This window comes from Octodon degus, unplaced genomic scaffold (genome assembly GCF_000260255.1).
Source record: "Octodon degus isolate 3935 unplaced genomic scaffold, OctDeg1.0 scaffold00016, whole genome shotgun sequence".
Taxonomy (NCBI): domain Eukaryota; kingdom Metazoa; phylum Chordata; class Mammalia; order Rodentia; family Octodontidae; genus Octodon; species Octodon degus.
In genome coordinates, this window is record NW_004524592.1 from 15,062,995 (window position 1) to 15,078,130 (window position 15,136).

A 15,136-nucleotide genomic window follows, 5' to 3' on the forward strand; every position below is an offset into this window, starting at 1 on the left:
TCATTATGCTTGGCTCCTTAAGTGATCCTCTTGTTTCAGCCTCCCAAGTAGGGGTTCTGCAAATGTGCACCACTGTAGCTAACTTAACAGTAATAATTTGAAAGGCATATTTCTTTTCTGTATATTGGGTATTAATAGTGGGCTTAAAGTATTTAGTAAATCATGTTATAAATATATTGCTGCCATCTAGGCTTGCCATTCTGTTTGAGATCCCAGGTTGAGTAGATTAGTATAGTTCCTAAGGGCCTAGGATTTTTTTTAGTGGTAAATGGAGATTTTGGATTAGAAAACTCATGAGCTACATTAATCCCAAACAAGAAAGTCAGCCTGTTCTTTGAAGCTTTGATGCCAGGCATTAATTACTCCTCTCTAACTGTGACAGTCATAGATGGCATGTCATTCCAGTAAAGGGCTGCTTCATTTCATTGAAAACCTGTTCGGGGCTGAGGAGATGGCTCAGTGGAATAAGCACTTCCCTGGCAAGTGCAAGGGCCTGAGTTCAATCCCCGGTTCCACAAAAAACAAACAAACAAACAAAAAAAAAAAAACAAAAAATACCCCACCTGTTCGTTAGGGTAGCCACCTTTGTCAATTGTCTCAGGTTTTGTAGGTAACTGGCTACACCTTCTACATTGGTACTTGCTGTCTCACTTTGTACCTTTATGCCATTGAGGCAGAAGTGGCTTCTTTAAACCTCATAAACCAGTCTCTGCCAGCTTCAAACATTTCTGCTGCAGCTTCCTTACCCCTCTCTGTCTTCATAGATTGAAGAAAGGGCCTTTCTCTGGTTTAAACTTTGGCTAAGGGAATACTTTAGCTGGTTTGACCTCTTCATGTCAGCAATAAGGCTATTTTGCTTTCTTCTCATGTGTTCACTGGAGTATCATTTTTAATTTCCTTCACAAACTTTTCCTTTCCTCTGACTGTTAGTCTTTTTGCTCAGTAGGCCTAGCTTTCAGGTTGACTGGCTTTCAATCTGCCTTCTGCAGTAGATTAATAATTTCTAGCATTTTCCTTAAAATGAGGGACCAGTGACTCTTCCTTTCACTTGAATACTTAGGGCCTATTGCATGATCTTAATTGGCTTAATTTCAATATTGTGTTTCAGAGAATGGAAGGCCCAAGATGAGAAAGTGAGGTGGGGAATGGCTGGTTGGTGAGACAGTCAGAGCACAGGCAGCATTTATTAATTAGATTGGCTGTGCTATATGGGTATGATTGATGATGTCCCAAAGCAATTACAGTAGTGACATCAAAGATGACAGATCACAAATATACTAATGAAAAAGTTAGAAATATTGTAAGAATTATCAAGACATGACCTATACACAAAATGAGTATATACTGTTGTAAAAGTGGTGCTGGTTGGTACAGCAGCTATGGAGGACAACATAGCAAAATTAAAACATTTTTAAAAAGCTATATCCTTTGGCATAAGCTTTATACTTCCAGGAGATTATGTAATAGATACAGTTTCATGTATTTTAAATAATAACTATATAGGGTCAGGGATATAGCTCAGTGACATAAGTGCCTGCTGGCAAGTATAAGGTCCTGAGTTGGATCCCTGGCACCACACACACACACACACACACACACACCCCTTCATAAATAATAACTGCAAGTTTATTCACTGTATTATTGGTTTGAAATAATACCATGAAAATCTATCAATTAAAAACTAGTTAAATTATACAGTCCATACACAGAATGTTATATACACACTAAAATTGCATTACAGCTGACTAAAAAATTCCATGTCACATTCTTTCCTTGGCATTATATAAAGTACTCACTTTTTTTGGTAAAGTTTAAGATGGAATCCAGTACTTCACACATGTTAGACAAGGGCTGTACCACTGAAATACACCCTAAGCCCTCACTTTTAGTACCTAATGTTGCTGAGGAGATGTCTACAGCCATCATAAATTACATAATTTGTAGATGGTCTTGTTTCTCCCTCCCAAATGCTGAGAGCATTCTCTTTTTTTCCCTAAAAATTCAGCAACATTCCATAATATATTAGAGTCTAGATCACTCTCTATTTTTCCTGAAATATAATGAACTCTTTTAATATTCAGTTTTGTATTCCTAAATATTTAGCCTGTTCCACATGCCTGTCTTTCTCTGTTCAGAATTATAATTTACACTAGATCCAGTTGTTTATGTTCCAAATCTATCATGCTTGATTTTATCTAACAACTTTGTTACCTTGTAACAATCTAGTTACCTTGTAATCTTCATTTTATAAATTCTTTCACTAGTCTTGCTCTCTGTGCAACTTGATTTTCTGAAGTATCCAACTTTTTCTTTTCAGGTAATTTCAAATTCAATATTTTTTAAAAAATCTTTCTTCCTCTTTTGTTGTAGTCTTTTCCTGATCTGTTATATGGCATTACACTCTATCTGCATGCAGAGAAATTCTTTAAAGTTACGTTTTATGAAACTTTTTTTTTAGTATTTTTCTCTTTTTCATGTTATAGTGGTTCTTCCTTTTTTTCTTTGAGCTACTTTTTCATGTTAGTTATTTTGCATGTTATTATTAAACAGAGCAATTTTATTCTGGCCTGTTCTTTGCACAGGAATTATATATACAGTAGAGTCATCTTAACCTCCTTCCTATTTACATGACAATTGGAATGATCGCCTTAGAAACTGAGATTTGAGCCAGGATGTTGACTGGTGATTTGTTTCTTTTTTTTTTTTTTTTTTTTTTGCGGATCCGGGGATTGAACTCAGGCCCTTGTGCTTGCCAGGGAAGCACTTATTCCACTGAGCCATCTCCCCGGCCCCAATGTTGATTGTTATAATCTCTGTTCAGTAATTGGCTGCTTAATGCCACAATTCTCAGGTATTTTCTCTAGGCTGTTTTCCATAGTATATATTAACCATCAGCTCCAGAGGCAGGTTAAGGCTAGTAGATTTATGATTATTTTACTTTAGCCTGATGTGTAAGGTTGACAACTATATACCTACTTCTATTTTCCTTATAGCCGTGCTTTATCTCTAAGCACAGAAAATAAAAAATGTTCTGGCCAGCATGGATTTTAGGGAGTCCAGTTATACAATTTTGCTTTCCTATTTCCCACCTGCCTCCTCAGACGAGAGCCTAAAGTTTCAGGCAAATAAACACTAAAATATCAATTATTATTTAGAGAGCTATTGGAGGACATACATAGTATCAGTGGTCTTTTAATTCTTCTTAAGAATTAAAAGTTTAAGACTTTAGTAAAGCCCTCACAAATGAACATTTGAGTGGTTAGAATTGACCTTATAAGACTATTGCCTTTTGTAGGTTATAAGTAGTGAGAGATAAAAAAAGATGCTAATTTCTCCTACTAAAATTTTTGACGAGTTGCCTCTGTACAGTCAAAAAAAATGTGGTAATTCTGTCCTGTTGAGGAATGTGAACTAATGGTAAATTTATCAGTCAGGTTTCTCACAGGGGAAGAAAGAACAAGAGGCAGGAACTATTTGTGCAGGGTTTCTCTTCTTGGAAACCAGCAGAGTTGCAAGGAAGCATTTCCTACCTGTAACATCATAATCTCTTTCTTTGTGGTCTGTTTGCAAGCTTACGATAGGGAGCTGGGCAACAAGTAAGATGTTGTCTGCTTCTTTCGTAACTCTGGCTGCAACCCCTCCAGTGGCTCATCTTTTCAAGTTAGTGATTGCTGTGGTTTATCAGAGTTTACTGAAGTTGTAAAACTGATTCTGTTTGAAATTAGAGGATATGTGTGTTAGATTTGGATGCCCTCTTTATATTTGATGTAAATTTCTTTCTATCTGGCATGTATTTGTTGACATCAGTGTTATGAAAAGGGGGCATTTTGTGCTTGGAAGTTCTTTTGTGAATCACTTATTATTTTGTCCTTATTTTTCAACTAGTGAATTTGTCTTTTCATTTCTGAGTTCTAGTAGCTTCCTATGTTAAAAATACTATTTCTCCTGCATATGCTGTGGCACACAGTCAGATATTTCAAAAGTTACTATTGTTTTAGTTACTTTTCTCCTTGCTGGGACAAAATACCCAACACCCAAAGTTAAAGGGGGAAAGATTCATTTATCTCAGAACTTGTAGAGGTTTCAGTCCATAGTTGGCTAATTCCAAAGCTGGGTGGCACTTGGCAGAAGGGCAGTAGTCTCATGATGGAGCAAGACAGCAAAAGCAACAACCGTGGGGGGTGCCGCAAGCCTCTTTTGCTCTCTTACTTTACTTACCCACCTCAGGACTCATTCTATCTCCATGTCCTCTCAGGGGCACATGGCCTGGCATTCCAAACCTTCTGAAATTGGGGTGGGAGTTTTCTTAACTCCACAACTCTTGCATTCTGCATGTGCCTAAAGCTAGTGCCATATGGATTATGCCAACATCTGCTTCTTGGAGCAGCAGCCAGACTTCTCTTGATTGTAGGGTTTGAATGCCTGGATTGCTGGGTACTCTGAATCCATTTCTGAGGGATAAATTCTCTGTGCCACTGCCACTGTGGAACCTGGTATTCTGTCACTTTCTCCTCAAAGCGAAGTCTTTCACTTTTGCAATTTTGAGGCTGCAAAGGGTGGAGACTAGCTACTTTTTGTTAGGTCCTCAGGCCATCATTTCTATTCTGTTCCTTCTCAGCAAGGAAGATCTCTTCTGTTCCATCTTTGCAGTTTACAACTTTACTGGAGCTTCCCTTCTGGACAAACTCACCGCATTTTATTATTTATTTATTTTCCAATAGCATTTAACTTTTATTCGTTCATGAGACATTGCCTGCAATGGTATCTGCTGCATTGTAATGCTTGTTAAAGTAAACAGCTGAACAAATAAATTTCAATGGGTACTCAAATCCCACACAGTAAAGTCACTTCAACACAGCCTCATGACAACTCCCACACCAAAACAGTATACTTTATTGTGTAAATTTTGACCCACTATTACTGTCATGTTACGGTTTTAAGTTTTCAAGTATACAATGTGAAGACATTTTAGATGGGGGATGCACCTGGAAAATAAACTTCAACTCCATACACACATTTCAAAGCTGGTGGGCCCCAAGTCCATCTCTGATCTCCAGGGCTGCCAGTATATAATGTGCAGTGCACTGAAGCTACACTATCTGAATAAGCTTATTAGTTCTGCATAAGTCAGAAAACGACAGGTAAACCTGTAACAGACTTGCACTTTTAACCGAACATGGCAAATAGTCACTCTTGAATTTTACATCATTATTTGATGTCAAACAATGAAGCAAATCCCAATAGTACATACAAAAAAAAAAGAGCCAGCTTTGCATTTACAAAATTGTTTCCCATACTGATTAATCCAGGCAGCTAACTCATTGGTTTATGCAACTTTATTGAAGAAAAATAAATCAATTACTAGCAGAGCTATTAGTTGATCACTCATCCATTGACAACTTGCATCATTTTCTCAGTGCTATATTAAACAGTGTATTGGAAGATGGATTAACTAATAGCTCCAAGCCTCCTAACAATTTAAATGAAAATTACAAAATGTTTTGAGACCCTACTTTGGAGTGCAAAGGGTGTTTGAGTTCCAATTTCCATTCTCTGTAGAACAAGAACAGGTCATTCCTTTATTGACATGCATAAAATATATCATATTTTCTGTTCTGCTGATGCTATAAATTCAGTACCAATTCTCCAGCCACATCAGTTATGAGCATAAAGTATATCATATAACCTCAAATCTCTAACAGTGGAAGGCTTAACAAGAATGGATGCTGCTAGAATAATGCTTCCTTGCCAAGATAACCGAACATCCATCTCCCCCCTCACCCCATCAGATGGCTTCTTCAGCAGTTAGAGCTGTGAGGAATGATTTAGTCTCATAACCAAGTTAGAGTGAAGATATTGGCCACATAATACACATGCTCCATTTTTTAAAAAAGTTCTGAATTTTGGGCAACTGTTCTCTTGTAACTACTTTACAGTTTCTAAAAGCAGTTGTTGTCCAAAGCTGGAAGAAATGAAGTCTTCTCAGATGAGCATGTAAATGAATGGAAGAAGGTAAACAAAAAATAAAATTAAAAAAAGACAAGGTCTGATAGGGTAGCAGCCAGAATAGAAAATCAAAAAAAGAACAGTAGTTTAAAGTTTATTCCAGCTATAATGCAGGTTATTCTGATTTTAAGGTAGCATCACATGGCATACTTCTGAGTCCATTCTCAAGATATTCTGTTGTACTTGTCTCTGTCTGTTTTATAGATCCATGCAATCTCTGGCACTAGGGAATCATCTGGGTTTGGATCACATAGCAGTGAACAAATGGATAAAAGAACTTTAGAAATAGTTAAAGCAGGAAACCACTGTGATTTTAGAATATTGAGACAAATGCTGCTATTACTGTTAATATTTGGATGATAAATTCTTATTGCAAATGCAACCTTAGGTGGTTTGAAGGGGTAGTCTGTAGGAAAATGAATTGTCAAAAAGAATACACCACCTTGGTATGGGCTATCATTAGGTCCTATAATTGTGGCTTGCCAGTGGAACATATCATCCCCAACTTGGCCTGCAGAACATTGTGCTGGAGGGTCCTGGGCCAAATCACTAAGTGCCTTATTAATCTGCTTCAGCGCCATGGTCCGTGCTGTCCTGGCCCTCAATGTCCGCGTGTGCTGAGCCCCGCTGCATCTGGATGGTCCTCAACTCTCAGCAGCTGAGACTCAGCCCTTAGATTAAGCTGACCAGAGGTCGTGCCGGATGGGCAGGGCGGGGGGTGGGTCATGGTTATTTATTTATTGTGCAGGGTCTGACTACACATCTTGGATTTGTACGGGTGATCCTCCTGTTTTTTGGGTTTTTTTGTTGTTGTTGTTATAATTCATACAGACTTACATGCTAGGCTCACTGGTGCATTAATTCCCATTTTAATGCCCCCCCAGTCCTTGATCCCCTTCCATTTTAGGAAGATCTGTCTCCTATTTCCTTTTTTTTTTTTTTTTTTTTTTTTTTTTTTTTTGGTATTTTTTTAGGGAACAGTCCGCAGGGTGTTCAGGGTCTCACTACTAGATTGGACTCATAGTTATCCGCTTGTTTACAGCATCCCAAAAGCTGGGATTACAGGTGTGCGCCACCATACCTAGTCTCACCATCTCGGTGTGCTCTGGGGGCGGGGCTGGCACAACAGGCCCCTGGGATCGAACCTCCGGCCACTGCACCTGCTTACAGGTGCTTTAATCCACTGAGCTATTTGGCTGGCCCTGATCCTCCTGTTTTCAGACTTCCTAGTGCTGGGATTACAGGTGTGGGCCACCACATCTGGACTCCATCACTGTCTTAGTGTGCCCAGTGGCAGGGTCAGGATGGCATGTGGTGCCAGGGATTGACCCTGGCCCCTGCACTTACCTCAGCAAGCACTTAGTCTGCTGAGCTATCTTACTGATCCTTGAAACATTTTAAATCATTCTCCTGGACCCTGTGCTCTTGATTCTCCACATCTGGGGAAAAGCTCCAACTATAGGCATGTGACTGCTTCAATGTTCAATTGCCTTGAAATTTCTTTTGCTAGATCTATTAGTCCACCCATAATCTCAGGCTCTGGCAAAGTCTCTGGACATGAGTAAAATGTAGACAAACTTTTTCCCAAACCAAAACACACATCCAGACATGAATCATAACACTTACTGTCCATTTGTTATACTGTATTTGTTTTGAATTTTCATGATGCCTACTAAGCCATTTCTTGCATGGTTTTCTTGCCTGCTCTCATGTTAGAAATATCTCTGATCCCAAATTTATAAAAGGTTCACTTAGATTTTCACATTGTATCATATTAAGGTTGTAGTATTTAAATTTTTAACCATTCTCACAAAATCTAAGTTTCAAAATAATTATTTTCAACTAGATAGCATATTTCCTAACATTACTTATTGGATAACATATCCCTTTCACATAGATTTGAAATGTCGTTTTGATTGCATTGGGCTGAACGATAACCCCCCTTTTCCTGCCAAAGATAACAGACCTAATCCCTGGAACATGTGAATGTTACTTCATATGGTAAAGCTTTTGCATATGTGACTAAGGATTTGAGATGAGATTGTTTTTAATTATCAGGGAGGGTCCTAAATGCCATCACAGGTTACTTTTTAAGGGAGAGTCAGAGAAAGATTGAACATACACACAGAGGAGAAGACAATATGAAGACAGATGCAAAGATTAGAATGTACTGTCACAAACCAAGAATGCAGTGTAATGGCTACTTTTTATTACCTAATTTTCACAATGTATACCATTGATTTTTCTCTTAGCTGCTCTAACATTTTGCTGTATGACTGAACATAGTAATATTATGCTGAATAATAGTAATGTTTTTTCCTCCTAGAGATTTCCTTCCAGAGCCCTTCATTGTCTATCTGAAATAGGAACTACTTGTCCTATGCAGCTGGCATCTGGGGCCTCCCTTCACTGTTCTTCCATTGTGGATCTTGGTCTTCCAAGTTGCATTTACTGCAATGCTCACATCTAATAGCCCTCCCTCCTTCTCCTCTGGGGACTAAAGCCAAGGCCTTCACACTGCGTGACATCCAAAATTCTTTTTTATTTATTTTTGAGACAGGGTCTCTTTCAGTTGTTAAATTGCCCAGGCTGGGCTTAAATTTGTGGTTCTCCTGTCTCAGCTTCTCAGAGGGCTAGGATTATAGTTTCATTATGCCTAGCTCCTTTTAGTCAATATTTTAAAAACTTTAGCCACCCTCTTACCCCATCACCATCAAGGGTTCTTTGTTATTCTTTTATCATTTCTTCCTTAGGGATAGTCTGCATTTTTTTTTTCATGGCAGCAATATTTTATCTCTGAGGATTTTAAAGTGGTGTGTTTTGCTTTATTTTCCTCCCTATATCATATATTATCTTTGTCTCCTGCTACTCTGTGTGTGCTGCTGCTGCTGCTTCTTCTCTTCTTCCTCCTCCTCCTCCTCTTCCTCCTCCTCCTCCTTCTCCTCCTTCTCCTCCTCCTTCTCCTTCTCCTTCTCCTTCTCCTTTCTCCTCCTCCTCCTCTTCCCCCTCCCCCTCCCCCTCTCCCTCCTCCTCCTCATCCTGTGGTACCATGGATCAAACTCAGAAGCTTGCGCTTGCCAAGCAGGCACTTATGCTGCTGAGCTATATCTCCAGCCCTGTGTTTTGGTTTTTTTGAGAACAGGTTTTCACTGTGTAGTCCAGCCTTGAACTTTCTAAATAGCCCAGGTTGACTTGAATTTACACCACTTCCTCCCCAGTGCTGGAATTACATACATGTGCCACTATGCCCAGTTTTTGTTTGGTTTTGTTTGTTTGTTTCTGGGTTAGATTAGAAGTATTTTGTTTTGTTTCTCAATTTTTTTCAACTCTCAATCTTCCTGCCCAACCCTCTTACTACTGTGATTATAAACATGCACTGCCATTCCTAACCTCTCTAAAGAACTACTTTCCCTTACCCTCTTTTATATTCCTCTCCCCTCCATCTGCCTCTCCCTTCTCCTGTTTTTCCCATTGTTGAGGATTAAGGGACTTTGCACAGAGCCTCAACTCTAGCCCTTCATATTTTTAAATTTTTAATACAAGTTTCACTAAATAGTACATTTCCCAGGCTTGATTCAAATCTGTGATTTTTCTGCCTCAGACTCTCAGAATGCTGAAGTTATAGGCATGTTCTACCATACCTAGCTGACAGAAGTCTTTCTCGGTGCTCGGGTGCGAGTGGAGCTGCAGGCGCGCAGGCCGAGACTGTGGACCCACGACCGAGCGTCCAAGGCGGTGAACTCTTCAAGTCTGCAGAAAAAAATGGCCTCCAATAAAACTACATTGCAAAAAATGGGAAAGAAACAAAATGGAAAAAGTAAAAAAGTTGAGGAAGCAGAACCTGAAGAGTTTGTGGTAGAGAAAGTACTGGACTGACGTGTAGTGAATGGGAAGGTGGAGTATTTTCTGAAGTGGAAGGGATTTACAGATGCTGACAATACATGGGAACCTGAAGAAAATTTAGATTGTCCAGAGTTAATTGAAGCATTTCTTAATTCGCAAAAAGCTGGTAAAGAAAAAGATGGTACAAAAAGAAAATCTTTATCTGACAGTGAATCTGATGACAGCAAGTCAAAGAAAAAAAGAGATGCTGATGACAAACCTAGAGGTTTTGCTAGAGGTCTTGATCCTGAACGAATAATTGGCGCCACAGATAGTAGTGGAGAATTGATGTTTCTCATGAAATGGAAAGATTCAGATGAGGCTGACTTGGTGCTGGCAAAAGAGGCAAATATGAAATGTCCTCAAATCATCATTGCTTTTTATGAAGAGAGGCTAACTTGGCATTCTTGTCCAGAAGATGAAGCTCAATAACTTACATCATTTATATATATATTTATATATATATATAAAATATGGGTCTTGGTTTTGATTTACTAGTGTGAAAAAAAACATTCTAATGAAAATCAAGTTTAATATGTCAGTTTTAAAAGTAGTATTTGGGGGAGTTGTTGGGTTTTGTTTGTTTTGCATCTATAGCACTGGTTACTTTGAACAAATAAAGCTTTTGTAGTTGCTTCCTTTATCAGAAAAGAGCATTTGGCAGCCTGATACATTTCCTCTGCTTCTCTAAATGTTGGGGGGAATTGTCCATAGTCCAACTCATGTTTTAGCTCATATACTTAAGGACTATTCTGAGTTTTTTGTTTGTGTGTATATAAATAAAATTCTTATGTAAGTGGTTTTTGTTTTGTTTTTAAACATTCACCAAAACAAAAACTATGAGTGATAACCTCATGTTTGAGACATCATCGTTCTAAGCAACGTAAGAAATCACTTCCAGTTAAATAGAAAGTTTTCTGAAGCCATAACCTTTTAAGTTAAATAGATGGTTTTGTGGTTAATTGGACAGTTTAAAGTAGGTATTTTCAAAGCGGCCATATCAGAATCTGCATCTGTCTTTAGTCACAAAAATGCAATTTACTTCCAAAACTCCCCTGCAAAAAAAGTCTTTATCTAGCTGGGCATGGTGGCGCATGCCTAGAATCCCAGCCCTTGGGAGGCTGAAGCTGGAGGATCCTGGGAGTTCAAGACTAGCCTGGGCTACAAAGTGAGCACAAGGCCAGCCTGAACTGTATCGTGAGACCCTGACTCAAAAAGAGAAAAAAAAATTCTTATCTCTACCAACAACTTTCCCACCCGAATAAGGTAGCAAGTCAAAACTTGGTTTGTTTGAATTTGCTAAGACTTAACAAGGGAACATTAAAAATTCCTCAAGACTCATTACTTCACAGCAAGTTGAAATCTGCACTCAAAAGTCAGGATTCATGTATGTCTTGATTTGGCTGTCAGAAACCTACCGAGTGGCTGGCGGCGTTCACAGTTTAAGACCTAGAATAAATGAGCGGACACACTTGTAATCTAAACTATTGACCTGCATGTTGTTTCTTGATCCCAACTTGTTCCTTACATGTAGGTTCAATCTTCAGTATTCGAGTTACTGTTTTCAGCAGAAGCCAGGAAAACAACTTTGTAGTAGTCAGAATGTTATCCTAATGTATATTGTTTACTTTATTGTAAATAATGGTGAGCAGTGGTCAATAAATAGTTTTATATTCCTTTAAAAAAAAAAAGAAGTCTTTCTCGATAGAAGCTATCTTGAGCTGTTTAGTGATCTTTGGCTCTCCATTTATATCTTAAGAGTAAGACTATAATAAAGAAATTCAAAGCTTTCTGTGTGTGATCTTGTCAACTAGTGAACATTACCAGCAGGGATTTTTCCTTTTGGAATCTCAACATACTCCTTTTCTCTGGAGTTTTTAATATGTATTGTCTGGAGAGAAGAATCTTCTGGTCCTTCTGGGGAATTATGAGTATGTATGTGCACATGTACTTTGTTGGTGAGCAATGAGAAAAGAACTTGACTTTCATTGATTCAATATGTAGACTTGGGGCTTTGCACTCAACTGTAGCCCACAGCCTAAGTGTCCTTGTGATCCATCAGCAGCAATGATGCTAACAGTGAGGAGTAAGGAAAAGAACTTGAGGTGTCTGGAGTCCATCTACCCTGATTCCACAGTATTATCAGAAAACCCACTCAGCATCACCATTATTGTGACATCTGAGCTGGAGAAAATGATGTAACTGTCTAGACTACCTTCAAGTTTACATACAATACTCAGATGAAGCTCCACCTTATAAAACATTCTCTCATCAAAATCTAAAAGATAATGATGTCAGAGACATTTAAAAATTTTTAGCATTGCAGGCTGAAGAAAATTTGGTGTGGTCATGATCTTTACTCTAGTGAGAGTGATGCAAGAAAAGAATTAAATAGTGGATCAGATAAAAATGAGAGGAAGAAAAACTAAAAGCAAAAGAAGCAGAGGAATAGTTATCCCATAAGACCCCGGTTATAATTAAGAATTTTTGTTGGAAGACCAAGCTTGATGTAGAGCTCTTGTGAATTAAGAAGAAAGCAAAAAAAGGAGAAAAAATAAATGGCAAACAGCTGTTTGAAACAGATCACAATCTTGACACACCTGATACCCAGTTCTTAGAGGATGCTGGGAATGATGTGAAAGCAAATTACTCTTTGTTCCAGGAAATGGATGACTTGGAGAGTGATCCAGACCATAGTCTTGCTGATCCAGGGAGTGGTGTAACAAATTGATGGACTGTTTCCATTTCCAGAGTGGCTTGACAACCACAGCATCTGCGGCTATGAGAGGGTTTTAATTTTTTTTTTCTTTTGTTTGTTAAAGAAAAAGTCAGAAGAATATTGTTCTGATAGCTTTCATTATTGAGCTTAATGAACTGACCTTTACATTAAAAAAATAAACATAGAGTTGATTATTTGTTTTTATACTCATTCCTCTGCTGTGGGGGGCCTGCTGACTCCACAGGCTTCCTCAACTGCCACTGAGTGACACACAGTAGGGAGTACTCCAAGGATCTAGTCTAGAATACAGAGAAAGGTGAGTCTTTCAGAGATTTTAGGAAATAATTGCCTCATTTTTTATTATCATTCTTCTTTTTGATACTTAGGTTACTACTTTCTCTGCTATCAGAAAAACTCATTGAAGTCTTTTATTTACTTGTCTCTATGTATACCTAGAAATTAGATTACTTTTTTATTCCATTACTATTATTCTAATTGGTTTAGGAAAGGAAAACAAAAGTGCATATGGTCAATTAGCTAGCTAGCTAGCTTGCTTGCTTTTCTTTCTTTCTTTCTTTCTTTTTTTTTTTTTTTTTTTTTTTTTTTTGGTATAGGATCTTGCTAGGTCACTAAATTGCCCAGGTTCAGCTTAAACTTGCAATACTACTTCCTGAGCCTCCCAGGCACTGGCATTACAGGTGTGTACTGTCACATCTGATTTCAGTGGTTTTGTTTGTTTGTTTTATGTACTTGTTACAGGGTCTCACTTACAGTTCGGACTCCTAGTGATGTTCATATTTTCAGCCTCCCTTGCGCTGGGATTATAGGCATGCACCACCATGCCTGGTCTCAGTGGCCAGTTCGGCACACCTGGGGATGGAGCCAGCATGGCATGTGGTGCTGAGGATCAAATCCCAGTCCTTGTGCTTGTGAGTAGGTGCTTAGTCCATTGAGCTATCTTGCAGCCCTTCAATGTTCATTTTCAATAGGGTCTTCTTAGAATATATTTTAATACTGGAAGGACTAGTTTTCCATCTTCCAGATTATTCTCAGTGTTGAGCTTTAAAGTAATTTTGTCAGCTAGATAAAAAAGGGTTTTATCTCTTACAACCTACACATATAAGCTGTACACAATAATTAGAATAATATCTTATACAATCATTATCTCATTATACTCTGAAAATAGATTTCAGGATCCTTGTGATGACAAAAATTCACAAATGCTCAAGTCTTATATGTGAAATAATTTATACATATATGAAATTTATTTGTATTTTTTATTTTTTGTGGTATAGGGTCTCACTATGTGGTTCGGACTTAGTTCATTAAAATTATTAAATTATTAAAAGTACAGTTATAAAATGCAAAAATATAAAGACTAATGCACAGCTTTATTAAATAAGGAAAGTAAAATAGAATGCTCACAATTCTTCACCTCATTAGTTTTAGTTTTCAGTACCCAATAATTATTTGTTGTTCTTGAATAGGTATTAAAATTAGAAATGAATTTACCTATTTTCTATTTTGTTGTAATGAGATATACTTCCATAATGAAAAAAATATAGGTAATGTATAAAAGAATAAGACTGATTTGACAAACCAAAAACAATGATATGGAAGAAGGGGCTATAACATTGCTCATAAAAAGACATCAAATGGGGCCTGGAGAGATAGCTCAGTGGTCTAAGCACCTACTTGCTATGCCAGCCCTGAAATTAGGCATGGTGGCACACACCTGTAATCCTAGTGCTGGGGAGGCTGAGACAGGAGAATCACTGTGAGGCCAAGCTGGATGGATGGATGGATGGATGGATGGATGGATAGATAGATAGATAGATAGATAGATAGATAGAACATCAATCTCTGCTACCCATCCCTAGGGAAGTATGTGGCTGCACTTGTTTACACTTTTAAAAAAGACATCAAATATTACATCAATAATAACTAATTGTTATAAACAGGAAAGCCATGCCATTTCAACTAATGGGTCTATGGCCACACTACTCTGAATGGGCCTGATCTTTTTTTTTTTTTTTTTTTTTTCGGTCTGATCTTGTTTGACTAATGGAATTTGAAATTATTACCAAAAATGAAATTATTTTGGATGCAAATAATAGGGCTCATCTATAACACTTCAGCATTTCTAATGACTCAAACTTGTAAATGGCTGGAATGTTCACTGTTTCTTCCTTCACATTCTAAGTTTTATCTGTAAGATCTTTGCATGTTTGAATTTTCTATGTAATAATGAATAATTTCTTCTCTCATTCAATCTGCTGTGTCAGGCAGTTACATTACCTTTGTCTTTCTTTAGCTATCTGCTTAAGTCAAATCTGATGAGTAAATTGTTTCACTTTTTCTTTCTACAGAGTCTCTATTTTGGGTCTGTTAAAGATTATCAACTAGTTCCAGGCCCTCTGCAGGTGAGTGCCAGTATCAAACTGTTCCACTTCTTTCTGTGTCAAAAAACCCCCACAATGCTTATTCTGTTTATTTCCCTGGAAATCAAACAGATGGAGTTCTGACTTC

General features: G+C 37.9%; 2 protein-coding genes and 2 pseudogenes across 2 annotated transcripts in view; 3 read left to right on the top strand and 1 right to left on the bottom strand.

Moving 5' to 3' along the window:
• Window positions 1-6,170: 6,170 nt before the first annotated feature.
• Window positions 6,171-6,587, bottom strand: LOC105741585 (annotated as a pseudogene).
• Window positions 6,588-9,742: 3,155 nt separating this feature from the next.
• Window positions 9,743-10,320, top strand: LOC101576972 (chromobox protein homolog 3-like). Its single transcript, XM_012513706.2, is given in 1 exon segment — window positions 9,743-10,320. A coding segment is annotated over 1 exon segment (552 nt). The 5' UTR covers window positions 9,743-9,768.
• A 1,635-nt stretch (window positions 10,321-11,955) lies between these two features.
• Window positions 11,956-12,619, top strand: LOC101562260 (annotated as a pseudogene).
• Window positions 12,620-14,977: 2,358 nt separating this feature from the next.
• The window catches only part of Ica1l (islet cell autoantigen 1 like), a 127,814-nt gene continuing 127,655 nt past the window's right edge, over window positions 14,978-15,136 (top strand). The window contains exon 1 of the mRNA XM_023710078.1: window positions 14,978-15,030. The gene's annotated coding sequence lies outside the window, so the exon portion shown is untranslated. The remainder of the gene's footprint in view (window positions 15,031-15,136) is intronic.